The following is a 27,856-nucleotide window of genomic DNA, read 5'->3' on the forward strand; positions in this document are numbered from 1 at the left end:
TTTTCATTGAACCTCACGTCTGGATTCTAACCTGGTCCACCTGGCATGCTGTCAAAAGCTTAAAAACTTGGCTCCTCTGGCTCCTATCGACAGGCAGGATTCACACGTACACACGCACGCGCGCACACACACACACACACACACACACACAGTGGTGCCTGGAGGTCAGCTTTTTACACCCAAGGAAACATCAGAGTACAAAAAGACAGCTCTGTCTGAATCCAGGGGAGAGGCTCAGAATGCACACATGCACAGTAATGCACGCACACACACACACCTGCAGGTGCACATTTTTGTTTAATGCAAGTTTCTTGTTGCCGTTATGAATGCAGCATTAGAACAGCATACTTGGTATTTCCCATGGGCAACGATAATTTAAAAAAAAAAAAAAAACACCAGATGTTGGATTTCCTTTTCAGTAACTGCTTTATATTTGTTAAAAGGTGCTATCAATTATATTTTGCAAATAGATGTCGCAGTTGCAGGAAATGGCAGCATGTAAGCAAAGCTACTCTCCTCGCCACCAGATGGAACGGCAGTTGGAGCCTTTTAATGGGACTGACTGCTGTTTGTGGGGAAATCCAAACATACGTCGACTCCAATACGACCACATTCTTGTGTGGAGAGATTTTTAGCCTCTAAGAAGAGATTTGAAGCTGATTTTAAGACCCTTAGAAAGTTCTAAAGGTTGAAGACTGAAATTTTATTTACAACTTTTCCTATACAAGCTGCAAAATATTATTTGAAATATTAAACGATCAGCCACACTGTTAAACCAAACACTCCATTTTAATACAATAATTAAGTTAATGTAACTCAAATTTTGAAAAAGCTATAGTTATTTCCATTAATTGAACTAACTCAAAAATGAATTGTTGTCATAACTCAGTTCCTTTAAGTGCATTTAAAGTTTTGGGGCATTTAAGTGTTGGTGATGTATTTCCAGTGCATTCCATTCACTCATTTTAATTGAGTTTATACCATTATGAAACACTGCAAGTTCTGTTCATGGGCTACCATTTAGCATTTTTCATTCTGTTGTAGTCCTTTTAGATTTTTTAGTTTTGTTTTGTTTTTTAGAAAGCAGATTAATGTCAACAAGTAAACCAAAGAATGCATCAAAAAATTGAATCCAAAATATAATGCAATTTTTTTTAGGCAGAAATTTATTTGTCACTTTTTTATTAACTATAAATTGTTAAGTTACTAAAACTTTAACAATTAAATTTTTGAAAATTATTTTATTTAAGTTGTCATACTCAAATGGCTGAAGGCAAGCAGTTTCCTGAAATGGTTTGAGTTCAGCTAACTCACTGACTTTTACAGTGCATTAAAGCTTTTGCAGACTTTTGCAGATATAAGTCACTTTGAGGTTTATGAGGTGGTTTGATCTTTTTTTAATCTCCAGAAAACAAGTTATTTTCCGGAGCATGGTGTTCCAGTGGTCAGTGCGCTTGCTTCCAAAAGAGAAGATGCCTGGCTCAAGAAAACCCAATGCTCATTCTCCATGTAATGCTGGGTTGTGTCAGGGTGGGCATCCGGGGTCAAACATCTGACAAATCATCATGCAGATCCATATCAGATCTGTGGTGGCAACACCAATTGAAAAAGACAAAAGAACTTATATTAAATCTATAAAAATGGAAAGAAGCCCATTTTCTTCCAGGCAGAGATCATTTCTCTTAATACTATATCCATGATTTGTGAATGTTTTCACAAAGTGAAGGTTGAAATGAACAGAGAATGTTTATTCTAACACTGTTTTTAGATGGTTTAAATTTCTGATGTTGACCTTTTTTTCCAGGTAAATCTGATTTGGTCAGCTGGGAGGTTTCCCTCAAACGTGATCATTTCTTTATTTTCTTTATAGACATGAGGGTGTAAGGACAGAGGTGTCACATGTTGACATGGCAACGCACAGAGATATAAATACTCCTGACTCATAAAACTTTCAGTCTAAGCAGAGCAGCATAATTGAGGAGCAAACCGTGATGTTGCCGACATGAGAGCTACAGCTACCCGCGGAGGAGTGTGTGTTTTGTTGTGTCTGTTTGTTGGATTGCTGGGTGTTTTTAGGGAGATGACTCAAAAATGAAAGAGCCAACTTTAATAAAATTTGGGATAAAGGTCAGACTTATTCTGGAATAGCGCTCATAAACTAGAGCAGGCAGCTTCAATGGACCTCCACAAAAACGACTAAGCTGATCCTGGTGACTGAGACATGTAGGCAGATGTGAATAAAGGGGTTGGAAATGAAAAGTTGCTTATTGTGGTCTTTTTTTTCAGATGGCAAAGTTTAATTTGAAGATGCACCATATTGCTTTGACAGATTCCTCGTTATGGGCTGCAGAGGCGACCAAACGGCAGCAGTAGAATCCTGTAAAACATCAGCTGATGATTTGAGTGCTGCACAATGTTTTGGATAATGGCCCAAATACAAGATGGTTCATGTTCATAAAGGTCATGTTTTGTTTTTTTAATAAATAAGTCAGGTCAGGTCTGACAACATGCACTGGTGCTACAGTATGTAACCATCCCAGGTCCTCAATGGGAACCACCCAGAAAGACCAGTGGGACTCAAGGATCGTGCAAAAAAATGCCTACAGTGCATCCAGAAAGTATTCACATTTTTCCACATTTTGTTATGTTACAGCCGTATTCCAAAATGGAGTAAAAAAATAAGAATTCATGTGTACGTAAGTATTCACACCCTTTGCTCAATATTTTGTTGATGCACCTTTGGCAGCAATTACAGCCTCAAGTCTTCTTGAATATGATGCCACAAGCTTGGTGCACCTATATTTGGGAAGTTTTGTCCATTCCTCTTTGCAGCACCTCTCAAGCTCCATCAGGTTGGATGGGGAGCGTCAGTGCACAGCCATTTTCAGATCTCTTCAGAGATGTTCAATCAGATTCAGGTCTGGGCTCTGGCTGGGACACTCAAGGACATTCACAGAGTTGTCCTGAAGCCACTTCTTTGATATCTTGGCTGTGTGCTTAGAGTCATTGTCCTGCTGGAAGATGAACCATCACCCCAGTCTGAGGTCAAGAGCGCTCTGAAGCAGGTTTTCATCCAGGATGTCTCTGCACATTGCTGTATTCATCTTTCCCTCAATCCTGACGAGTCTCCCAGTTCCTGCTGCTGAAAAACATCCCCACAGCATGATGCTGTGGGGAAGTTTCACATTTGTCTCATCAGACCAGCGAATTTCTTTTCTCATGGTCTGAGAGTCCTTCAGGTGCCTTGAGCCAAACTCCAGGTGGGCTGTCATGTGCCTTTTACTAATGAGTTGCTTCCGTCTGGCTACTCTACCATACAGGCCCGATTGATGGATTGCTGCAGGTTGTCCTTCTGGAAGGTTCTCCTCTCTCCACAGAGAAATGCTGGAGCTCTGACAGAGTGACCATCAGGTTCTTGGTCACCTTCCTGACTAAGGTCCTTCTCACCCAATCAATCAGTTTAAATGGACGGCCAGCTTTAGGAAGAGTCCTGGTGGACCTGAACGTCTTCCATTTACAGATGATGGAGTCCACTGTACTCATTGAGGCCTTCGAAGCAGCAGAAGTGTTTTTGTACCCTTCCCCAGATTTGTGCCTCAAGATAATCCTGTCTCGGAGGTCTACAGACAATTCCTTTGACTTCATGCTTGGCCTGTGCTCTGACATGCACCATCAAATGTGGGACCTTATATGTAGCCAGGTGTGTGTCTTTCCAAATCATGTCCAATCAACTGAATTTACCCCAGGTGGACTCTAATTAAGCTGTTGAAACCTCTCAAGGATGATCAGTGGAAACAGGATGCACCTGAGCTCAATTTTGAGCTTTATAGCAAAGGCTGAGAATACTGTACAGGTGATGTCTTAGTTTTTTGTTGTTGTTGTTCATAAATTTGCAAAAATCTCAAAAAAATCTTTTTTTCACATTGTCATTATGGGGTACTGTATGTAGAATTTTGTGGAAAAAATGAATTTAATCTCGTTTGGAATAAGGCTTGCTGCCCATATGGGAATCAATTGACTACTCAGAATAGAGCCTGGGTTTCAGGTGACTGGACAGACCGTCTGCCTCACATGCTGGAGATCGTGAGTTTGTGTCCTGAGGGGAGCGAGTGGGAGGAGTCACAAAAACAAACACAATGCAGACAGTATGAGCTGCTACACTGGGTGTGTTGTTGGTCTTTCAGGCGTTTTCACTGGTTGCTCTCATCCAAGTGGCTTCTTCAGTTTGTAGTTTATCCTGTGTACTCTATGTGAACTTGGACAAAAAAACTTTAATGGCATCTAACTTATTTGGTGTCAACACCAAAGTCAGCATTAAAATGCTGCATTTTCTTCTTTCTTTCAACACATTTGACAAATGGAGGAATGCAGATTCATTCCACTAAAGCAAGGTTCAGGTCATAGACTCCAAATTCAGCTGCTATAAACTCAGCCTTCTTGGACTTTGCAATTGTGACTTGCTGTAAGACAAACTGTGGCTGCAGTGCTGCTGGAAGGAGGGATACACTGCAACATCACGTGAATGGGAATTTGCTTGATTTTGCGTGAAGTTCGCTGGGTTTCCCAATTCCCTTGTTTGACTTGCAGGGTGTTGCTAGCATCACGTGTGGATTTTGAACCGTTCAAAGTTGGCAAGGTGACAGAAGTCGTCACTTCACACTCCCAGGAACATCGCAAAGCCCTCAGAATGTCGTCTTCACGACTCATAATGTGTGAGAATTACGAAAGAACTAATTAAGACAGAACCATGAAACTAGATTGTGAGTAATTTGATTAAAACAAAAGTAGATCTGACCATCCAGGTGCTAGATACATGCTTACAGCCCTAGAACCCCCGGGAGCGCGACAATATATCAAATAAATGTCCACATTGATAACACTATGCAAATGAAATGCCAGTGAGAGCAAAAGAGCGATTGATCTGTTCATCCTTTCGTGTCTGGGCCGGGTGAGGTTTCCCGTGTTGAGACAAATTAATCCGCAGGCTCCTGGCGGTGGTCTTCCATGTCCACCTGTCTTCTCAGTACACTGGATGCTGCCCGGCGGGTCCTGGGAAAAACGCTGCAGGATCACTAGTTTTCATTGTTTATGGGCGGAACTACGATGGTATCTGATCGTATTAGAACCTCTGACTTTCGTTCTTGATTAATGAAAACATTCTTGGTCCAATAATTTCACCTCCAGCCCCCGGCCGTCCCTCTTAATCATGGCCCCAGTTAAGAAAAGAAAACCCACGAAGTAGAACCACAGGCCTATTCCATTATTCCTAGCTGAGATATCCAGATGGGTCACTTTAAACACACTAATTGTCAAATTGAACGCTTCAGATCGCATTATAACGGATACAATTCACCGACTCATTGAGGAAATGATTGTATTTTCTTTGGAGGTTCATCACCTCGTTGTTACATCTGATTCTTTGTTATATACACTGAGAGTTGTCACTGTATTCCTTTGTTCTGTTTTGCTCTAATATAAAGTCCTAAAAAAAGCGCTTTGAGCACTGAGATCCAACTATGAGCTTTTTAACTGCAGCAACTTTAAGATAAGATATTGGAGCTGGAATTACCGCAAAATACCATTAAAGAGAGAGAGAAATTACTTGGATTTAAATAGTGCCGCTCACGTCGGCTGTGTTTGGGTTAGATGACCTCTCACCTGTGAGATGGCTTATTCATATGAGGGTGATTCTTTAACTACGGGCACTATTGGCCTTGTAAATGTAATTTCCACCACACCATTGCCTTACAATATAAAGCGCCTTGGGGAAACTGTTTGTTGTGATTTGGCGCTATATACATGTGCTCTGATGTCACTGTTTATCTCCATAGAAACTACCCAAACAATCTTTCATACAAACTGTTTAAAGGGACATTACAGTGTTGTGGTGGAAATTACGGCAATAGTGTGGGACACCTACATTTTGTTTAATAAAATCACAACAGTTGTATGACATTGAATACCCCATGACAAAAACTCCTGTAACAGTGGAATGTGCTGTTCATTTCTAAACTGGATGCTGTCTTGATCCGGTATGTCGTCTGACTAGCACAGGAATTGTGAAAAGAGTGGACATCAGCATTTTTTTCGGCTCACTGAGACAGACGTGCGGAGGAATTCCGCGCGTCACGGTGGAGCTGCATGGCGCAAAGCAACGCCGTGATGAAGCCTTCCAGGACATGTTGGGGCATGTCCAGCTCATTCACAATCACAATCGGATAATCACACAACTGAAAAGCAACCGGAATCCATCTGAAATCCACCTTTAAGCCGTCCTGTGAGACCAACACCGAGGTGGTTTTGTCCCGCGTAATGAACGGCTTGTGGCGCATCCCTCATCTTTTCTTTCCATGAAAAAAAACTCCTGTAACAGTGGAATGTGCCGAAAAAGTGCTGATGTCCACGACTTCTGCCTTTTTGTGAAAGTCAGACGAGGTCCCGGATCAACAAAGCCTTCACGTTGGAAATGATTTGGTTGTTTCAGCGGGGTCTGAGCATGTCGATGGGGGCTGGGAGTGCGCCGCGCTCTCAGCAGTTGTGGGCCATCCTTAAACCGGCTGGAGCACTCCTTAATCTGTATAATCCCCATAAAATCGTCCCTGAAAGCCATATTAATTTTCCGAACGGTGTCCACCTAGAGATCTCTCACAGTTTCTAGAAAAAAATTGATGCAGTAAAGCTCCAAATTGTTCAGACATTTATTCGCAATAAAAAAACGACGAGAGAGTGGACCAGTGCTCACACAAAGCCTGCTCACAGGCGAATGACGCAACCGACAGGCGTGAAAAAACTCATGCATGCGCACGAAGGTTCAACCTTGGCTGATGCAATCACACGTAATTCAAATCCATATGGTTTTTGAAAAAAATAAAAAGGTCAGATACTTTTCTAACAGACCTCGTACGCCAACATCTTGGATACATCTAGTTTATTTTCAAACTTGCGCTGCTGTGTGGAAACGTACGTCTGTAAATAAAATGCAGCAGAATCATCCAGCTACTGATCAAGTCCAGCGGTCATAATAAGCAACTGGCAACAGTTAAGTGGGTTCCTCATAATCAACTGACACGTCTGTTCCTGGTACAGTCTTGAGGATCTGATCCCCACATTTGCATGAAGCATCGATGCAGATGAGCACAGCGTTGTCATGTTCTGCTGTCTTTGGGATTTCTTTTCATTTTTTTCCCCTTTGTGCTGCTGTTCTGCAGGATTAACTCCCCACAGTTTGTCGTCTACTGCAGCACACCGAGTCTCGAGGAAAGCCAGTACTTTGTGCAGGTGTTACGTAAAGCCTTGGTTCACTCAGTGAAGATTTTTGTTTAATGTTCACTTTCTGCGCAGCGCGCCTCTCGCCCTCCACCATCAAGAAAGCCGTTAATGGCACACTGTTGTCTCATTACGGCACCGAGTGTTGTTGTGTGTGCAGTGTGCACAACCTCAGGCACTCCACCAGCCTGCCTCCTCTACCTCTCCAACTGCTTTGGATGGTATGATTTGGTGTAATGTAGTGCAACATTTTGTGTTTAAAGTGGGTGCACGAGCTTAAAAACTACACAAATACTGTGTGCACACAGAGGCGTTTACACTTACAGATAAATAGATTTAATTCTTTGCTGCACTGCAAGGCACAAAAGACAAATAGAGATCTCTGCACCAGCTTTGAAAGCATGCATTCACCTGCTTTTCGTCCCACTCATGCAGCCCACTCCACACACCTACACACGGCTTCACCCTCCTCCTCCTCACAGATGGATCCATCTGACACGTTCTTCTCAGTCGTATTTTTAATTGTATTTATTTTGTTTTCACTATTTTGTGGTGAGCCTGCTGCAGCTGAGCACATTTTATATTTTCAAGCAAATTTTTAAAAATAAGAAGTGACGTTCACACACAACGCTCAGCTGCATGTTCAACAGATACGTGGAAACACATCAGACAGCTGCTGATCTCCTTCTGTTCTGTTTCATCTTCCTCTGTGTTTGTGCATTTGTTTAAAACTTATTCATGCACTTTTTGTCAGCAGCTGATCAGCCACATTTCCTGTGGGATTTTTTTTTTTTTTTTTTTTTTTTTTTGCTTTCCCCAGTCTCTTTGTTTGCTGCAGCTCTCTTTGTTCTGTGTTACAATGAGCTGTTTGATGACCTGCACAGAAATCCCAGCAGGCTTCACGTTAATGTTGAACTCATTCATCGAAAGTTGCTTCTTCTTCTGCTTTTCCCACTCCATCTGATGCACAAGTCAGACGTCTGATCTGATGACCGAACCGTCCCTCAGCAAACTTATCTACGACTCTTAAAAGTAGACCTTTGATCCTTTATCACAATAAAAAACAATAAAAACAGAAATGAAAGGTACCAGAGGGCTGAAGCAAAGCCTGCTCCCTCTGCACGCCAAAATACAAGTTTATATTACTCATTCATTCATTTTTATACTCGCTGACTCCAATCACTGGGGGCTGGGGCCTATCCCAGCGGTCTTAGGGCGTAAGGTGGGGCACACTCTGGACAGGACGCTAGTCCATCATAGGCCCACATGTAGACAGACAAATACATTCACTGTCAATAAAACATGCAGCGAGCTTTGAGGAACTGCTCTTAGTTGAGTAATTTGCTTTTTGTTTTACGATATATGACTTCATACAACCCCTGGCAAAAATTATAGAATCACCGGCCTCAGAGGATGTTCATTCAGTTGTTTAATTTTGTAGAAAAAAAGCAGATCACAGACATGACACAAAACTAAAGTCATTTCAAATGGCAACTTTCTGGCTTTAAGAAACACTATAAGAAATCAGGAAAGAAATTGTGGCAGTCAGTAACGGTTACTTTTTAGACCAAGCAGAAGGAAAAAAAAATATGGAATCACTCAATTCTGAGGAAAAAATTATGGATTCATGAAAAACTAAAGAACACTCCAACACATCACTAGTATTTTGTTGCACCACCTCTGGCTTTTATAACAGCTTGCAGTCTCTGAGGCATGGACTTAATGAGTGACAAACAGTACTCAATCAGTACATCAATCTGGCTCCAACTTTCTCTGATGGCTGTTGCCAGATCAGCTTTGCAGGTTGGAGCCTTGTCATGGACCATTTTCTTCAACTTCCACCAAAGATTTTCAATTGGATTAAGATCCAGACTATTTGCAGGCCATGACATTGACCCTATGTGTCTTTTTGCAAGGAATGTTTTCACAGTTTTTGCTCTATGGCAAGATGCATTATCATCTTGAAAAATGATTTCATCATCCCCAAACATCCTTTCAATTGATGGGATAAGAAAAGTGTCCAAAATATCAACGTAAACTTGTGCATTTATTGATGATGTAATGACAGCCATCTCCCCAGTGCCTTTACCTGACATGCAGCCCCATATCATCAATGACTGTGGAAATTTACATGTTCTCTTCAGGCAGTCATCTTTATAAATCTCATTGGAACGGCACCAAACAAAAGTTCCAGCATCATCACCTTGCTCAATGCAGATTTGAGATTCATCACTGAATATGACTTTCATCCAGTCATCCACAGTCCACGATTGCCCATTGTAACCTTGTTTTTTTCTGTTTAGGTGTTAATGATGGCTTTCATTTAGGTTTTTTGTATGTAAATCCCATTTCCTTTAGGTGGTTTCTTACAGTTCGGTCACAGACGTTGACTCCAGTTTCCTCCCATTCATTCCTCATTTGTTTTGTTGTGCATTTTCGATTTTTGAGACATATTGCTTTAAGTTTTCTGTCTTGACGTTTTGATGTCTTCCTTGGTCTACCAGTATGTTTGCCTTTAACAACCTTCCCATGTTGTTTGTATTTGGTCCAGAGTTTAGACACAGCTGACTGTGAACAACCAACATCTTTTGCAGCATTGCGTGATGATTTACCCTCTTTTAAGAGTTTGATAATCCTCTCCTTTGTTTCAATTGACATCTCTCGTGTTGGAGCCATGATTTATGTCAGTCCACTTGGTGCAACAGCTCTCCAAGGTGTGATCACTCCTTTTTAGATGCAGACTAACAAGCAGATCTGATTTGATGCAGGTGTTAGTTTTGGGGATGAAAATTTACAGGGTGATTCCATAATTTATTCCTCAGAATTGAGTGAGTCCATATTCTTTTCCCTCTGCTTGGTCTAAAAAGTAACAGTTACTGACTGCCACAATTTTTTTTCCTGATTTCTTATAGTGTTTCTTAAAGCCAGAAAGTTGCCATTTGAAATGACTTTAGTTTTGTGTCATGTCTGTGATCTGCTTTTTTTCTACAAAATTAAACAACTGAATGAACATCCTCCGAGGCCGGTGATTCCATAATTATTGCCAGGGGTTGTATTATGACCTATATTTTACTGATCAATATGAGCTTTTGATCACTGGTTTGGTGATGATATGATTGTGTTTTTAAGGGTCATGGTTTGCTTGACCTTGACATTTAAACAATGTGTTCCAGTCGTTAATCATCTGGAGGCACAAACCCAAGAAATATTCACGCACACACACACACACACACACAGGGTAGGACGACTGTTTGATATTCTAATGCAGGAATAATCAAACAGTGGTCCACAGCCCACATCTGGTCCTTGAGCCAGTGTTTTGAGGCGGTCCTGGTGATAGACTGAGATTATAAACAGGATTAGGAAGGCAGATGACTGCAGTTCTTGGGTCTACTCGAGTCTCACTGAGCCCACCCTCATAGAGCTGCACCACAGCACATCTATTTCCAGATGCACTGTGGTCCAGCTGTCCAGCGTAGAAGTAACTTAAGATGCCACAATGCAGTTATTTGTTCTCATGAATTTAGCAGTTTTGAAAATTGCTGATGACAAGCAACAACAAAACAAAGCAAACTGAGCAGTCACTTACATGGTCTCATCATTCTGAAACTCCAGCTTGCCCGACACTTCCTCGTAGTCCTCTCCAGCTTTGGCGGTTCCCTCCACAGTGTGATAAGGCACTGCCACCTTCCCCCTTGCCCCCGACGTCCGATGAACCTTGACTTGCATGTTGCCAATGCTCTCACTGACCCGTGTGGAATTGCTCTCGAATGTGAAAATGCCGGCGTGGTCGTCATCGTAGATGGTCACCGTGGCCATGTGAGCTTTGCTCAGAGCTGCCTTTGGGGGCACGTGTGATAAGATAACACTACCCACCATGCTGTTGCTGGAGGTGATGGAGCTGGGCTCAAGGATGGAAACCTCAGCTCGGTGCACGATTCGTGGGTTGCTGAGGCGCACGTAGAAGTGCTCATCCTCTTCGAAGATGTCATCATCAATAACACCTACAGTGAACTCTTTTGTGGTCTCACCAGGCTTGAAGACCAAAGTGCCTTCAGCAAACTCATAGTCTGATCCAGCATTGGCAGTCCCATCCTCTGTACGGTAGTCCACCTGTCCAATACAGAAAGACTGAAAGAGACTTATTAAACACTAGCAAAAACCTGCCCTTAGGACAGGGTGTGTGTGTGATGGGGGTGGGGGGGCGGTCGCTGCATACATACGTACATGATATGCTACAATCATTATAGTAAGATTTAGGAAACTGCCATATTAAAACACTGAATATGATGTTTGCAGATGACATTGTGATCTGTAGTGAGAGTAGAGAGGAGGTTGAGTCTAGCCTGGATAAAGTGCAGAAGTCCCAAAGAACAAAGAGACTAGACAGACAAGAGACAGAGCCAAGAAGAAGAGGAATGTCTCTCCCTTTTTTAGCAGGAGTAGGGGAAAAAAAACTACAGAGTATCTTCAGACATCACAAAATCCCAGTTTACTTTAAACCTGTTAACACCTTGAGACAGAAATTAGTTCACCCTAAGGACAGGATCCCTAGTTACAAACAGAGCAATGTAGTGTATTCTATCAGATGTCAGGACAACTGTAACAAACACTACATAGGTGAGACTAAGCAGCCGTTGCACAAAAGGCCATACCAGCACCGCAGAGAGGGCGCCGGTGGACCTCAGTCGGCAGTTCATCTCCACCTTAAAGACACTAACCACACATTTGAGGACAAGGAAGTTAAAATCTTAGCCAGAGAAAATAAATGGTTTCAGATGGGAGTGAAGGAAGCTTTGTATGTGAAACAGTTGAAACCCAGCCTTAACCAGGGAGGGGGTCTGAGACACGCTTTGTCCCCTGTTTACAATGGGGTACTCAGGTCAAAGCAGTTTCAGTCTTTTGTTCATGGTAATAAGTCATTCACGTCATCAGGAGAGTCGTCAGGAGAGGTGTCAGTCCCATCATTAGGAGGTACAGCTACCCTATCATTAGGAGGGTACTAACTAGAGCACAATAGGTGCTAATTAGAGCAATTGTTAGTCACTAGCCAATAGCAGTCTGCCTCTCGGTAGGAGGGGCCTGGTCAGGTTTAAAACTCCATCTTTTGCTGGCTTCTGTTATTCTTCTCTACAAGAGTCAAGACAGAAGTCAGACTACCAGAGCAAGAATTTTAGCTGAGGAAGCTTCTGCGATTAGAAGCGAAACATCCTTGCATCAAGCAACCCAGTCCAGTTGAAGATTCAAGCTTCTCTACTATGGAAACCACCTGGACAACTGAGAGCCTTCACAGAAACATCTAGCCTGTCATTAAGAGGGTACTAACTAGAGCACAATAGGTGCTAATTAGAGCAATTGTTAGGCACTAGCCAATAGCAGTCTACCTCTCGGTAGGAGGGGTCTGGTTAGGTTTAAACCTCCAGCTTTTGCTGGCTTCTGTTATTCTTCTCTACAAGAGTCAAGACAGAAGTCAGACTACCAGAGCAAGAATTTTAGCTGAGGAAGCTTCTGCGATTAAAAGCGAAACATCCTTGCATCAAGCAACCCAGTCCAGTTGAAGATTCAAGCTTCTCTACTATGGAAACCACCTGGACAACTGAGAGCCTTCACAGAAACATCTAGCCTGGAAATGTGGAGATATGCCCTGGAGAGACGGGGAATGAAAGCCAGTAGGAGCAAGACTGAGTACATGTGTGTGAATGAGAGGGAGCCCAGTGGAATAGTGTGGTTACAAGGAGTAGAAGTGGTGAAATTAGATGAGTTTAAATACTTCGGGGTTAACTGTCCAAAGTAATGGAGAGTGTGGTAGAGAGGCAAAGGAGAGAATGCAGGCAGGATGGAGTGGGTGGAGAAAGGTGGTCAGAGTGATTTGTGACCGAAGAATATCAGCAAGAGTGAAGGAGAAAGTTTACAAGACAATAGTGAGACCAGCTATGTTGTACAGCTTAGAGATGGTGGTGCTAACAAAAAGACAGGAGGCGGAGCTGGAGATGTTGAGATTCTCTGTGGGAGTGATGAGGATGAACAGGATTAGGAATGAACATATCAGAGGGACATCTCAGGTGGGACGGTTTGGAGACAAAGTCAGAGAGGTGAGATTGAGATGGTTTGGACATGTGCAGAGAAGGGACCCAGGGTATATAGGGAGAAGGATGCTGAGGATGGAGCCACCAGACAGGAGGAGAAGAGGGAGGCCAAATAGGAGGTATATGGATGTGCTGAGAGAGGACATGCAGGTGGTTGGTGTGACAGAGGAAGATACAGAGGACAGAGTGAGATGGTTGATCTGCTGTGGCGCCCCCTAATGGGAGCAACTGAAAGAAGAAGAAGAAGACTTCATGTTCAGTTATTCTTAGTGTCTTACCTTCACTGTGCAGCCACTTTCTCCTCCGTGGCGGCTCACTGACAGCTTCAATGACCCGCAGTTCTCAAAGCACTGGTAATGAGACGGGTCAAACTGGAGATAGATAGTATTTGGATCCTCTTCTTGGCCACTGGCCTCATGACAGCTCACCACTTTCCTGGCCTGGTCAGCCGCATGTTTTTTCAAGATGTTGCCAGCGCCAATCATCATGCGTGTGGCTTGAATGCGGTAGAAGGCTCGGCTCTTCTGTTGCTGGATAAGAACTTGGTAGTTGGCCATCTCAATGAGCTGCTCCATATCCTTCTCTGGGTGTCTCTGTTTTAACTCTTTCAGAGTTCGAGCCATCTCCCGCCGGGCCTCTTCCTCTTGGTCTTGCTCTGTGATCATCAGTCCACCTTCCTCATCCCCTTCTAGCATTCCGTCCAGAGCCTCTTTTGGGTGTGTGTGTGAGTTTACATCCTGGCCATCCATTTCCAAGTCCATTTTAGTGAACATGGCATCTCCCTCGGACTCAATGATGATACCACGGGTCTTGTCGGCACGGTAACGCCTGCGAACATACTTGTAGAAGAGCAGACGGCGGTCTGCAATCCAGGCTTGTAGCACACAGAGAGGAAAGAAGAGGAAGGTGAGGACAGCCTCCCAAACCTCCACCTCTCCAGGGGAGAACACAGACAGGATCAGGTAGAGCCAGATGTAGGCAAAAATGCTCCAAGCTGCAGTAACAAAAAACACACGCAGGTGTTTTATTTTACGGGTTTCATTTTCTGGTACAACGTAGACGCAGATGGCGATGATGATGAACATGTTAAATGCAGCGCTGCCAACAATGGTGCTGGGACCCAGAGAGCCGGATTCAAAATTATGGCCGACCACTTCAATGACGGACAACAGGATCTCAGGAGCCGATGAGCCCAGTGCCATCAGAGTCAGGTTGGACACCGTCTCGTTCCAGATGCGTACTGTAGTTGTCGTCGTCTCACCGTTGGGCTTCTTGATGGTGATCTCCTTTTCCTGAGAGGTGATGACCTCAATCGAGGACATAAAGCGGTCTGCAATGATGGACATCCCCAGGAACATGTATATGAGAGCTGCAAAGTACACGATGGCTCGTGCCACCTTGTCACCCACAGCAGGGTTTTGTGGATTCCACAGGGGTAGCACCACTCCTTCAGAACAGTTGTCTTCACTGGAGCAGTTGCCCGGTGCTCCGCTCGTGTCTTCATGGTTGTCACTGCCATGAGAGAAATGTGTGACTCCCGGGAGCAGAACCAGCAGAATGGAAATAAACATGCACGGAGTGAAAGACGGGCTGTAGTTCAGAATATGCTTATGGATTAGCATGGTGGTTGGAGTGTTCTGATGCCTGAGTTCAAACCAAGTCACAGCTGAAGGTGCATACAAGCCTCTGGAAGACAGAACAAAAGAGAATTATTACAGTGTGTAAAGAATGAGATTGTTTTAGCTCATCATCACACTCATCCAGGAACCTGCATAATGAAGGTGTTGAGATTGCAGTCATATTCTTTATCCTCTTTTTTGTGCGAATATTGCAGACTACACGATGTCTGTTGGTCTGAGTTTAGAAATGGAGATATCTTAATGAATTCACGAGTTGCATGAATACAATCAAATTAATTTTCAAGTCATTGTGCAAAATGAAGGAACTACACCGTTAAAGGTACAGTGTGCAGGATTTAGGGTCATCTAGTGGTGAGGCTGCAGATTGCATTACACCATCACTGCTCACAATTTTGTTTCCCTTCATGTTTTCATTTCTTTGTCAGCAGTGTTTCATGATTCCTTGCTTTCTCTTGTGATAAGCAATATGCATTATCCTCCATTTCTCAAAAACGAGCGTTCTCAAATTTGTCAGCCTGCAAGAACAAATGCTGAATCCTATTTTTTCTTCAGTCCACCAACCATACTGCAATATGCAAAAAAAAAAAAGGAATAAATATGTCCCTTCTGGGCTACTGTATCAGCATGTTGATATGAATCGATTCAGTAGTACAGGAATGCTATGTTCCATTTCTGCTAATAAGCAGCCTTAAATTCTAGCTTTAACACTGTTACAGTCTACCATGAACTATCATGTTAACTAGGATTCTAAAAATAATCTACACTTACATGAGTAACAATTTTATGAGTAGTAAGAAAAAGGGAGGTTGTGCATGTGTTTTATTCTGGAGAATCTGAACCTATACAGCTTTATTGTTTGCACCTCATAAGAAGAAGAAATCATTGTTCTCAGTATTGAGTAATTTCAACTGTGTCTGGTGGCAACTTGGAAATGATTTCACTCTGGTTTTCTTGGCAGCACCTCAGCCACCTGAACATCTTGAGAGAAGAAATGGGAGAAAAGCCAAAAACATATCGAGCTGATTATTAACACCTGCATCACAGAGAGAAAGCAAAGGAGATAAATTCCAATGAATGGATTCAAGGATGCTGAGGATGGAGCCACCAGGCAGGAGAAGAGCGAGGCCTAAAACCGAAGATCGTCAGAAAAACACGTTTCCTACCTACACTAGAAACATGTGAAAGCATTATGTTAACATTATGTGGCGCTCACTGACATGCAGCAAAGCTGACGTAGCTCTGACCTGCAGCACGGGTGTGCATGTGTTCAACCATTTCTCTGACTGATGCAACAGCAAGCAAATGGAGAAACTGTAATTTGGTTTCATTAAAAATAAATCACTCACATACTGCATTTAATAATCAAATGTTATGGTGGCTGAGAGAGGGCACAGCATTTCCACATTAAGACAACATGAGCAAATCAGAAAGCACAGATACAAAAAGAAAAACACCTGCATCAATTCAACAAAAGGCAGATGCATCCATGCGTCCAAAAAGTTTGCAAATTCAGAAAATGTTTGCAAATGCAGAGGACATAAATATCACCTGCAGCACACACAGAAATTTTATTCAAAAACACGTCTGCTGCAAATTCACACCATGTATGCAAAAACACAGATGTGTTGCAAAGCTCCACAACACAACAGAAGTGTCACCAACACAAAAAAGTTTCTGCCTCAAGGACCTTTACTGCTCTTTCATTGCAATGGAAATAAAATGATAGAATGCAAAAATATCAAAAGCTTAAGAGTAAAATCATCAATAAACTAAACAAACGCATTCAGTTCTGCCAATCAGCCAGAGATAAAGATAACTGAACATAGTGTTGTGACTATTTGCAGCACTTATCTGTTTTTGTGTGAATTTGCAGCAACCCATTGTCAAACTGAATTGCTGCATCTGCTACAGGTTATACGAGGTCTGTGAGAAAAGTATCTGACCTTTTTATTTTTTTCAAAAACCATATGGATTTGAATCACGTGTGATTACATCAGCCAAGCTTGAACCTTCGTGCGCATGCGTGTGTTTTTTCACACCTCTAGGTTGCGTCATTCGCCTGTGAGCAGGCTTTGTGTGAGCACTGGTCCACCCCTCTCGTCGTTTTTTTATTGTGAACAACCAGATCATTTCCAATGTGAAGGCTTTGTTGATCCAGGATGTCGTCTGTCTTTCACAAAAAGGCAGAAGGCATGGACATCAGTACTTTTTCGGCACATTCCTCCGCACGTCTGTCTCAATGAGCCGAAAAAATGCTGATGTCCACTCTTTTCACAATTCCTGTGCTAGTCAGACAACATACCGGATCAAGACAGCATCCAGTTTAGAAATGAATGGCACATTCCACTGTTACAGGAGTTTTTGTCATGGAAAGAGGAGCGGAGTTCCGTGCGTCGTGGTGAAGCCACATGGCACAAAGCAACGCCGTGATGAAGCCTGGACAGGACATGTTGGGGCATGTCCAGCTCATGCTCAATTTCTCAGATAATCACACGACTGAAAAGCAACCAACAGCCATCTGAAATCCACCTGAAAGCCGTCCTGTGAGACCAACACGGAGGTGGTTTTGTGCCGCGTAATGAACGGTTCCGTGGTGTGTCCCTCCGCTTTTCTTTCCATGAAAAAAACTCCTGTAACAGTGGAATGTGCCAAAAAAGTGCTGATGTCCACGCCTTCTGCCTTTTTGTGAAAGTCAGACGACGTTCCGGATCAACAAAGCCTTCACATTGGAAATGATCTGGTTGTTCCAGGGGTTGGAGCCTGTCGATCGGCGCTTGGAGCGCGGCTCGCTCTCAGCAGTTGTGGGCGGTCTTTAAACCGTCTGGAGCACTCCTTAATCTGTGTAATCCCCATAAAATCGTCCCTGAAAGCCATATTAATTTTCCGAACGGTGTCCACCTGGAGGTCTCTCACAGTTTCTGGAAAAAAATTGATGCAGCAAAGCTCCAAATTGTTCAGACATTTATTCGCAATAAAAAAACGACGAGAGGGGTGGACCAGTGCTCACACAAAGCCTGCTCACAAGTGAATGACACAACCGACAGGCGTGAAAAAACTCACGCATGTGCACGAAGGTTCAAGCTTGGCTGATGCAATCACACATGATTCAAACCCATATGGTTTTTGAAAAAAATAAAAAGGTCGGATACTTTTCTCACAGACCTCGTATTTGTGGTCTTTGTGTTTGTAAGTGTTTTCTACATTTGTAAGATGTTTAATGTTGTCTTAATTCAGAAGAGCTGTGGCCTCTCTTGGCCACCGTGAAATGTGAACCAATTCCATGTTTGTCTGCCGATCAGAGAGACAGAAGCGTCATGCAAGAAACTGTAATCCAAAGAGAACAGGACCATGGACAGCTCCGGCGACCAGCATGAGGAAGCAGCTGTTCCAGACTGTTCACACAATCACGATACAGAGTCTGAATGTTTGAAATATTTACGCTCTGACACCAATAATGAGTTTTAAATAGTAGGCTGAACTAAGTGTGAAATTACCAGTCGACGCCTTTGGAGCATTTTAGTAGTTACTGCACTATTGCGTGGGAGGTGGATCGAACTGATCCACTAACATGCGTAGATAAACTCCAAGGCCACTTCATTAGGTACACCTTGCTCATACATGGTAGAAGCCCATTTTGCCTTCAGAGACACCTAACTGCTTTAATCCTTTGTGTTACAAATTCAACAAGGTGCTGGAAACACTCCTCGGACGTTTTTGTCCGTACTGATGTGAAAACATGACGCAGCAGCCAGAACCTTCACACCACCAGCAGCCTGGATTGTGGATACAAAGCAGGATGGATCCATCCATGCTGTTTGCACCAAATTCTGACTCTCACGTCTGAATGTTGCAGCAGAATCTCAGACTCATCAGACCAGGGGCCTCATGTACAAAATCTTGTGCAGATTTCCTACTGAAACTTGGCATACGTTAAAACCCAGAAACTCTCATATGCACAAAAATATAATGACGTACCAAACTGTGTATATGCATGGATCCAAGCATGTTCCATTTGTACATCCCAATCAACATGGAATTGAGTGCACATGCAGATGTACCAAACTCCTCCCTGTCCACATCCTTGTTTAAATATGCAAATGTATTTAAATAGGCCCTGGGATCTGGGATTCCCCTTTCTGTCTGGAATGATTACAGTAAAAAAAAAGGAAGTTTACCGAGTGTGAGCTACAGATGAAGTGGAGTAAATGATTTGGAGATATGCAGGGATATTATATTTGGTACCCTGTGAACCAGAATAAACATGAAATGGAAACAGTGCACACACACACTGAAGTTAAAGAAAATGAGGTGCACTGTGTGCGATAGTGTGTGTGAGACATCCACAACTTTATGCATGTGTTTATTGACAAATACTGAACAAAGGGAGACAATCGGAGGCCTGTTAAGAAGCTCTGCAACTCTAATTTCACCATCAGGAAACAAATAATAATAATAACAAAAACATATTTGCCCAAATGTCCCCGCGCTGCTTTCCTTCGGCACAGTTACACAAAGAAACTATTTACTCACCAAACAGCCACCCATTGTGCACTGTGCCAGATGGGGGCATGAAATGCAGGGTGTGGTTAGGGGAAGGGAGACAGTTACATTATGGTTATGGTTAGCGTTAGGAGAAGGGGTTATGGCTAGAAATAGTAAAATAAAAAGAATTGCATTATGGAAATGTAATTCATTTTGTGACGGGAGCATGAGAAAAAGCATGAGACTGGGCTGCCCCAACCACGCTGTTAGTCAGGATGAATGAGTCATGCGTTGAACCAGGCCACCCATGTTGACGTTAGTTAGATACATTTGCGCATTACATATGATTTGAACATTTATGGAATGAAAATGTTTCCTATTAACAAAACCAAATTTATAATGTGATGGTGCCTTTATAGCAATATTCGTGCAATTACTAGCGCCGATTACATTCGGAAAACCGGCTCTCGCTGCAAATGGTGCTTTAATGTTGGAATGTAATGGACCTGGATGACATTCGGATGATTGTGTCCCACACAGCTGGCATGGCTTGGTGCAAGGTTGACTGGCACACTCCTGACCAATCAGCCAGATCCCGCTGGAATGGCCCCATTGCCAAGGACGGCTGCAGTTCTGCACACATCTCCAGTGTGGCCTTGGTAATCTAAATCGGCTTATGACCCAATTATGGTCATTTGCAAGTAAATCCTTGTGTTCCCTGAATGCACGCTCACATCGGAATGCACCATTTGCAAGGTCCTCTAACAACGCTAACGCAGCCATTATTAGTGCCATTTTGCTCATCACTATGCACATGGTTTTATATCCACCCATATAATTGCAAACACGTGGGTGTGTTACTGTAATTGTTCATCAGTGTGTCTCTTTTGTGCACATCACTCTGATGACTTCATGTTTTTACATGATTAATAGTGTCCCAGCATCACCTCAAAGTGTCGCAAGAGGAGCTGTACACTCTAAAACATTGCAGCTGCGTTTAGTTATGTCCACTTGCTACCTCTCTTTAACATAAAGAGCTCTTACAAGTTTTGAATGCTGAACTCAACTTCACAACTTAACTTCAACAACACGCGTACACCAGCCATGAACTTGGTGTGATGCACTGCACACTCCATGGTCATTTTACTTTGATACATCTGAACATTAGCATGGAGACGGACGTATGCCACGTTTTTGTGTGTATGCAGACTTTCTACATGAGGCCCCAGGTCTTTTTTTGTTTTGTTTTGTTTTGGGTTTTTTTTAGTGATGCTGACCTGTGTCTGCTGTAGCTTCTGGTTCCTGTTCTTTACTGACAGCTGTGGCACCTGGTGTGGTTTTGTGCTGCTGTCCCCAGTTTGCTTCAATGTTACTGTTATTGTGCTATCACAGATGATCTCCATACTTTGATTGTAACAAGCACTTGTTTTACTTTCTGGTTCCTCTCTGTCAACATAAACCAGCCTGGGCATTCTTTTCTGACCTCCGCCATGCACAACAGAACTGCAAATTACTCAATGTTTTTAACTAAAAAATCATGTGTACATAAGTATTCACACTCTTTGCTCAATACTTTTTTGATGCATCTTTGGCAGCAATTACAGCCTCAAGTGTTCTTCAAAATGATGCCGCAAGCTTGGTGCACCTATCTTTGGGCAGTTTTGTCCATTCCTCTTTGAAGCATCTCTCAAGCTGGATGGGAATCATCAGTGCACAGCCATTTTCAGATCTCTCCAGAGATGTTCAGGTCTGGGCTCTAGCTGGGCCACTCAAGGATATTCACAGAGTTGTTCTGAAGCCACTCCTTTGATATCTTGGCTGTGTGTTTAGGGTCATTGTTCTGCTGAAAGATGACCCGTCGCCCCAGTCTGAGGTCAAGAGCACTCTGGAGCAGGTTTTCATCCAGGATGTCTCTGTACATTGCTGCATTCATCTTTCCTTCAATCCTGACTAGTCTCCCAGTTCCTGCTGCTGAAAAACATCCCCACAGCATGATGCTGCCACCACCATTCTTCACTGTAGAGATGGTGCCTGATTTCCTTCAAACATGATGCCTGGCATTCACGCCAAAAAGTTCAAGGTTTGTCTCATCAGACCAGAGAATTTTGTTTCTTGTGGTCTGAATGTCCTTCAGGTGCCTTTTGACAAACTCCAGGTGGCCTGCCATGTGCCTTTTACTAAGGAGTGGCTTCCGTCTGGCCACTCTACCATACAGGCCTGATTGTTGGATTGCTGCAGAGATGGTTGTCCTTCTGGAAGGTTCTCCTCTCTCCACAGAGGAATGCTGGAGCTCTGACAGAGCGACCATTAGGTTCTTGGTCCCTGACTAAGGTCCTTCTCCCCCGATCGCTCAGTTTAGATGTGCAGGCAGCTCTAGGAAGAGTCCTGGTGAATCTGATCTTCTTCCATTTACAGATGATGGTGGCCACTGTGCTCACTGGGACTTTCAAATGAGCAAAAATGTTTCTGTGTCCCTTCCCAGATTTGTGCCTGGAGACAATCCTGTCTCAGAAGTCTACAGACAACTCCTTTGACTTCATGCTTGGTTTGTGCTCTGATATACACTGTCAACTGTGGGATCTTATATGTAAAAAGATGTGTTTCTTTCCAAATCATGTCCAGTCAACAAAATTTAACCCAGGTAGACTCCAATTAAGTTGTAGAAACATCCCAAGGATGATAAATGGAAACAGGAAGCACCTGAGCTCAATTTTTCACATTGTCATTATGGGGTGCTGTGAGTAGAATTTTGAGGGGGGGGGGGGACTGAATTCATCCATTTTGGAATAGGGCTGTAACAACAAAAAGCTGTGAATACTTTCTGGATGCACTGTACAGGCTGTTATACAAGTATACAGGCCTGAGGTCCAACAGGCAGAGACCCCACTGAAGAAAAAAGACTTTGCTGGGAAACTTCAACTGAGCAAAGCAGAATGGACAGGATAACCTGATCTGACAAAAGAAGCCCTGTGGAACCAAGAAGGAGAACCAGAGTAACCAAAAAAGAAAGGGGAAGCCTGGAAATATGGGTTAAAGCAGTAGGAGACACAGGAACCAGCTAAATAGAAGAGGACCTGACCTGAAAAGGCAAGAGGACCATATGAGATCAACAGACAAGAACAAAGCCTGGAAAGATGGGATGATCCCATGTGACAGCAAGAGTGAAGCAGAGTGATCCAGACAGACACGCAGGACTGAGTGAGCGAGTCAGAGCTGGACATGGTGATGATTGACGCATCTGTTTGACCTTGTGTGTGTGTGTGTGTGTGTGTGTGTGTGTGTGTGTGTGTGTGTGTGTGTGTGTGTGTGTGTGTGTGTGTGTGTGTGTGTGTGTGTGTGTGTGTGTGCCCTGTGAGTGGAACACTTCCAGTAATATATCATACAGTATGATATTGTTCTAATCTGGCAAATAACTCTGCACAAATTTTGAGTGGGTGAGGTTTCTACGGTCAAATCGAGCTCTCCTGCTGGTTTGAGTTCTGGAATAAAACATGTTGTCAATAGTAACTAAACCAGGAGGACAAAAGTGAAGTTATCTAATGAGGCTGAAGCAACCTACAAATCAGACCATTTTAATGTTTTACTGTAACACCTTAATGCACCTGTAACTCCTCTTAAACTGCTGAACTCTATGATATGTTTAAATAAACATTAAATTAGACAAATGCCTGAAGATGAAATGGGATTTGTGGCAAAATTGGCATATTTATTTATACCCTGGTAATTATAATGTGTAATGGTTCTTGGAAATTCCAACCCCCATGTTTAGGCAACACTTAAAAAAAAAAAAATATATATATATATATATATATATATATATATATATATATATATATATATATATATATATATATATATATACGATATATATATATATACACTCAACAAAAATATAAACGCAACACTTTTGGTTTTGCTCCCATTTTGTATGAGATGAACTCAAAGATCTAAAACTTTTTCCACATACACAATATCACCATTTCCCTCAAATATTGTTCACAAACCAGTCTAAATCTGTGATAGTGAGCACTTCTCCTTTGCTGAGATAATCCATCCCACCTCACAGGTGTGCCATACCAAGATGCTGATTAGACACCATGATTAGTGCACAGGTGTGCCTTAGACTGCCCACAATAAAAGGCCACTCAGAGGTGCAGTTTTATCACACAGCACAATGCCACAGATGTCGCAAGATTTGAGGGAACGTGCAATTGGCATGCTGACAGCAGGAATGTCAACCAGAGCTGTTGCTCGTGTATTGAATGTTCATTTCTCTACCATAAGCCGTCTCCAAAGGCGTTTCAGAGAATTTGGCAGTACATCCAACCAGCCTCACAACCGCAGACCACGTGTAACCACACCAGCCCAGGACCTCCACATCCAGCATGTTCACCTCCAAGATCGTCTGAGACCAGCCACTCGGACAGCTGCTGAAACAATCGGTTTGCATAACCAAAGAATTTCTGCACAAACTGTCAGAAACCGTCTCAGGGAAGCTCATCTGCATGCTCGTGGTCCTCATCGGGGTCTCGACCTGACTCCAGTTCGTCGTCGTAACCGACTTGAGTGGGCAAATGCTCACATTCGCTGGCGTTTGGCACGTTGGAGAGGTGTTCTCTTCACGGATGATGCGAAGGAGATGTGTTGCACTGCATGAGGCATATGGTGGTCACACCAGATACTGGTATCCCCCCCCCAATAAAACAAAACTGCACCTTTCAGAGTGGCCTTTTATTGTGGGCAGTCTAAGGCACACCTGTGCACTAATCATGGTGTCTAATCAGCATCTTGGTATGGCACACCTGTGAGGTGGGATGGATTATCTCAGCAAAGGAGAAGTGCTCACTATCACAGATTTCGACTGGTTTGTGAACAATATTTGAGGGAAATGGTGATATTGTGTATGTGGAAAAAGTTTTAGATCTTTGAGTTCATCTCATACAAAATGGGAGCAAAACCAAAAGTGTTGCGTTTATATATATATATATAATTTGTAATACTAAAATTCTTCACCCAGCATATAAATTATTTAAATGGATTTCTCACCGAGACACTTGATTCCAATAAAATACCACATTTTTTATTTAATCTTTCTACTAAATCAGAAATTTAAAAAAGGTGTCATGATTTGCCCCTGCTCCATTTGTGATTATGTTTTTCTGCCAGTCTGTCCTTATTGATTTCTTTTTAATCTGCTTTTTTGTCACAGCTGCTTGTTTTCTGTTCATCACACTTCAGCCACATTTTGAGTTCCATTCTGGTTTAGTTTAATCTTTGGTCCACTGTTTTTGATTTTTGTTCATCATTGCTTTTGTCACAGCTTGTTGTTTATGTGCATCACACTTCAGCCACGTGTTGAGTTCCGTTCTTGTTTAGTTTAATTTTGATCCACTGTTTTTGATTGTTTCATGATTGCTTGTGTCACTAGTTTGATTTCTCAAGTTTGCCACATTAGTCTTCAGTTGTATTATTCATGTCAGTTCTGTTCTAGTTTCAGGTTTTGATTTTCTTGTTGTCCTTGCTGCAGTCTTTTCTATTTGTTATCTAATTTGATTCTGCTCATGTTTAGGTTTCATGCAGCCTTTGGTTTGAGTTGTTTTTCTCTGTCTTGTTAGTTTAGTATTAGATTATGGTTCTAGTCATGTCCATGTTGTCACTGTGCTCCCTTGTCTGTCTCTTCTCATCTTGGTTCTCGTGTTCACCCTCAGTCTCATTTGTTTCATAGTCACGCCTTTTCATCACTGCACTCTCTTGCCCTTCACCAGTAAATCCTCATCTCTGTTGGCCACACCCATTTTGTCATCTCCTTATCTACCTGTCACAGCACTCTCTTGTCTCACATAGTTGCCTCTCCTCTTTGTTAGTCCACGCCCTCCTCCTGCCTGCTCACGCACCTGCTTCTAATCACATCACTATGTATTTAAGCCCTGTGTTGTGTGGGCCGCTGAAGAGGAGGTACTGCTGGCCCACCACCACCAGAGGGCGCCCTGCCTGGAGTGCGGGCTCCAGGCACCAGAGGGCGCTGCCGCCTTATGGGAGCAGCCTGGGTGACAGCTGTCACCCATCACTGGACCCAGCTGTTCCACTCAGCACAGAGGTATATCAGGAGGACGGCGTCTCCACCTCAGTGCCGAGATATCGCCTTTAGACTAAGGTAACGTTCTCTGCATTTATATTCTGACTAACAAAAGACTTGTTAAACCTTTTTCAGGACAGCTGATTACTATAAGCTAAATTGCTTGGATAAGTACTCACCTGCCTGCCAACTTGTGACTAGAGGTGGAGGCGGCTTCTCCCCTCTCCGTTACTGGGTGCTGTCGCATCCACGCCTGTGTTGTTGCTCTCTCCCGCCAGCAGTACCGGATCCGACGAGCGGAGGCAGTGGCCACCTGGGACTTCGGGACTTGGCGGTTCCAGTATTTCCAGGGTTTGGTGGCAGAGGAGATCTGGGTGGTTCCGGTTCGACTGAGACGGACGTCTCCTACCTTCGAGCCTGCCCACACGACACCAGCGGATTCGACCCCAAATTGTTGATTGTTGTATTCATTGTGCTCGTTTCACAATAGTAAACCTTGTTATTCACCTTCCTCCATTGTCCGTTCATTACGCCCCCTGTTGTGGGTCCGTGTACCTACACTTTCACAACACCCTGCATTTTTTCGTCTCACTTGCTTGATGGTTGACGTTACTATCTCCATTCCAGCTGTTGTATCTGTGTTCCAAGTTCCTAGCCATAGATCCTCATTGCTGACCGGGCCTGTTTTTCTTGATCTTGCCTTTTCTCTTAGCCCTTGTAACTTTGATTGCTGTGCTCTGACCTCAGCTTGTATTTTTGCCGACGCCTTTTTATTACACCTGCCTGTACATTCACCTTGCTGACTGCATTTTTGTGTACCAGACCCTCTGCCAGAATTTATGATAAAGCCTTTTCCATCCTACCAGCTGCTTGAGAGTTTGCATTGTGCCTCCTGCCTCCTGCTGTGCCCGAGAATCATGTCAAAAGGGACAACTGTAATTTTACCAACCTTTCCTCTTTAGATGCTTAGTGCTTCTGTTGCAGTTTGTTTGTTTTTTTTATTTTTTATTATGATTTATTTATTCATTTTATGCACCTTTCAGTTATTTCAGCCTGTCAAGAAATGCCACTGACCCACATCGATTACAATTTGGCCCTGAAATGTGCCTCTGGCTGGGTGAGCAAGGTTCTGAGTAAACAGTTGTATATAATGAGTCACACGTTGATGAAAGCAGTCATTTTGAAAGAGATGGTCTGTGTTTGTTCAAATGGTGGCAGCCTCAGTTTGTAGAGAGCCCCCACACATCACATTCCTGCTCAAGTAAAGAAAAAATAATCACAGCACCCTGTATGGCTAACATGAAAAAAAAACTGCAAACAGAAGGAGGGGGAAAAAAGAAATCATTTTGCTGGAAAATCACCAAAATCAGTGATGACACATGAAGCAGGTGTTAGTGCCTTGGCTGTTAGAGGCTGAGAGCTCACTGTGATGGAGAAAACTAAAAGAGGACACAGCGGGATGCTCATGTTGGAATGTGCAGCATTAGAACATATTTGCTAGAGACGCATTACTCACCTGGGTGCAGCCGCCTGTGAGTCAGTGAAGTTGTAGCCTCAGGAAACGAACTTATTTTTCACTTTCGTCTAAAAAGAAAAGAAAAAACAGCGGAAATGAATTGATTTTTGACTCTTTTAACACTGAAAAGTAACAAGAACAGTCGGCAGCAAAATGTGCGCCAATATGGAACCAATGCACATAAAACACTACACGCAGGGTGACGGATTGACTGAATTTTTAGTCAAATAATGTGCAAAATACAAAAATATATACAGTGCACATTAAAATACTTGAACAACACAGTAAAGTGTAAGCACTTATTTCCATTGAGGACCAGGAGGCTATTAAGAATAAATAATAGTTGCAGCTGTTCTCAGACAGCTGGATCATCGCGCCTTCCAGCTGCAGGGAAAAGCGGTTTATCTGATCTATGCGCCACAGACAAACAGACTCATCCATTCCGTGCGCGCGGTACTTTCACACATACTCACATTAAGTCCCGATTCTCAGCTGGATGCCGGACACACCGTCCGAACCGTACACCGGCCCAGCGGAGGACGACGCTCCGTGCGCCACATTCACGCAGCAACCTGCTGCCTCGTTGCGCCGGTGTTCTGTTGGAAATGACGCGGAGCTATCCACGGTGCTGATGCTTTATTTTTCTGGCAGGTATCCGACAGTACCTCAGCAAACTTAGCGCTGCCAGCTGTTAGTTCCTCTCATCATATTCTCATTGTTCCACCGCTGCACCGAATTTTCAAGGGGCACAGAAAAAAAAAAAAAAATGCGTTTTCAGCTTTTGCAGGTG

General features: G+C 43.1%; 1 protein-coding gene across 1 annotated transcript in view; it reads right to left on the bottom strand.

The window, feature by feature from the left end:
* The window catches only part of slc8a4a (solute carrier family 8 member 4a), a 45,070-nt gene extending 17,421 nt beyond the window's left edge, over nucleotides 1–27,649 (bottom strand). Inside the window, exons 1-4 of the mRNA XM_034177767.1 lie at nucleotides 27,540–27,649; nucleotides 27,067–27,134; nucleotides 13,631–15,038; nucleotides 10,856–11,379 (exon numbers count right to left, since the gene is read on the bottom strand). Coding sequence (XP_034033658.1) covers nucleotides 10,856–11,379; nucleotides 13,631–14,974 — 1,868 coding nt within the window. The 5' untranslated portion in view covers nucleotides 14,975–15,038; nucleotides 27,067–27,134; nucleotides 27,540–27,649. The remainder of the gene's footprint in view (nucleotides 1–10,855; nucleotides 11,380–13,630; nucleotides 15,039–27,066; nucleotides 27,135–27,539) is intronic.
* Nucleotides 27,650–27,856: the final 207 nt, after the last annotated feature.

The sequence above is a fragment of the Thalassophryne amazonica genome, chromosome 9 (assembly GCF_902500255.1).
Source record: "Thalassophryne amazonica chromosome 9, fThaAma1.1, whole genome shotgun sequence".
NCBI lineage: Eukaryota > Metazoa > Chordata > Actinopteri > Batrachoidiformes > Batrachoididae > Thalassophryne > Thalassophryne amazonica.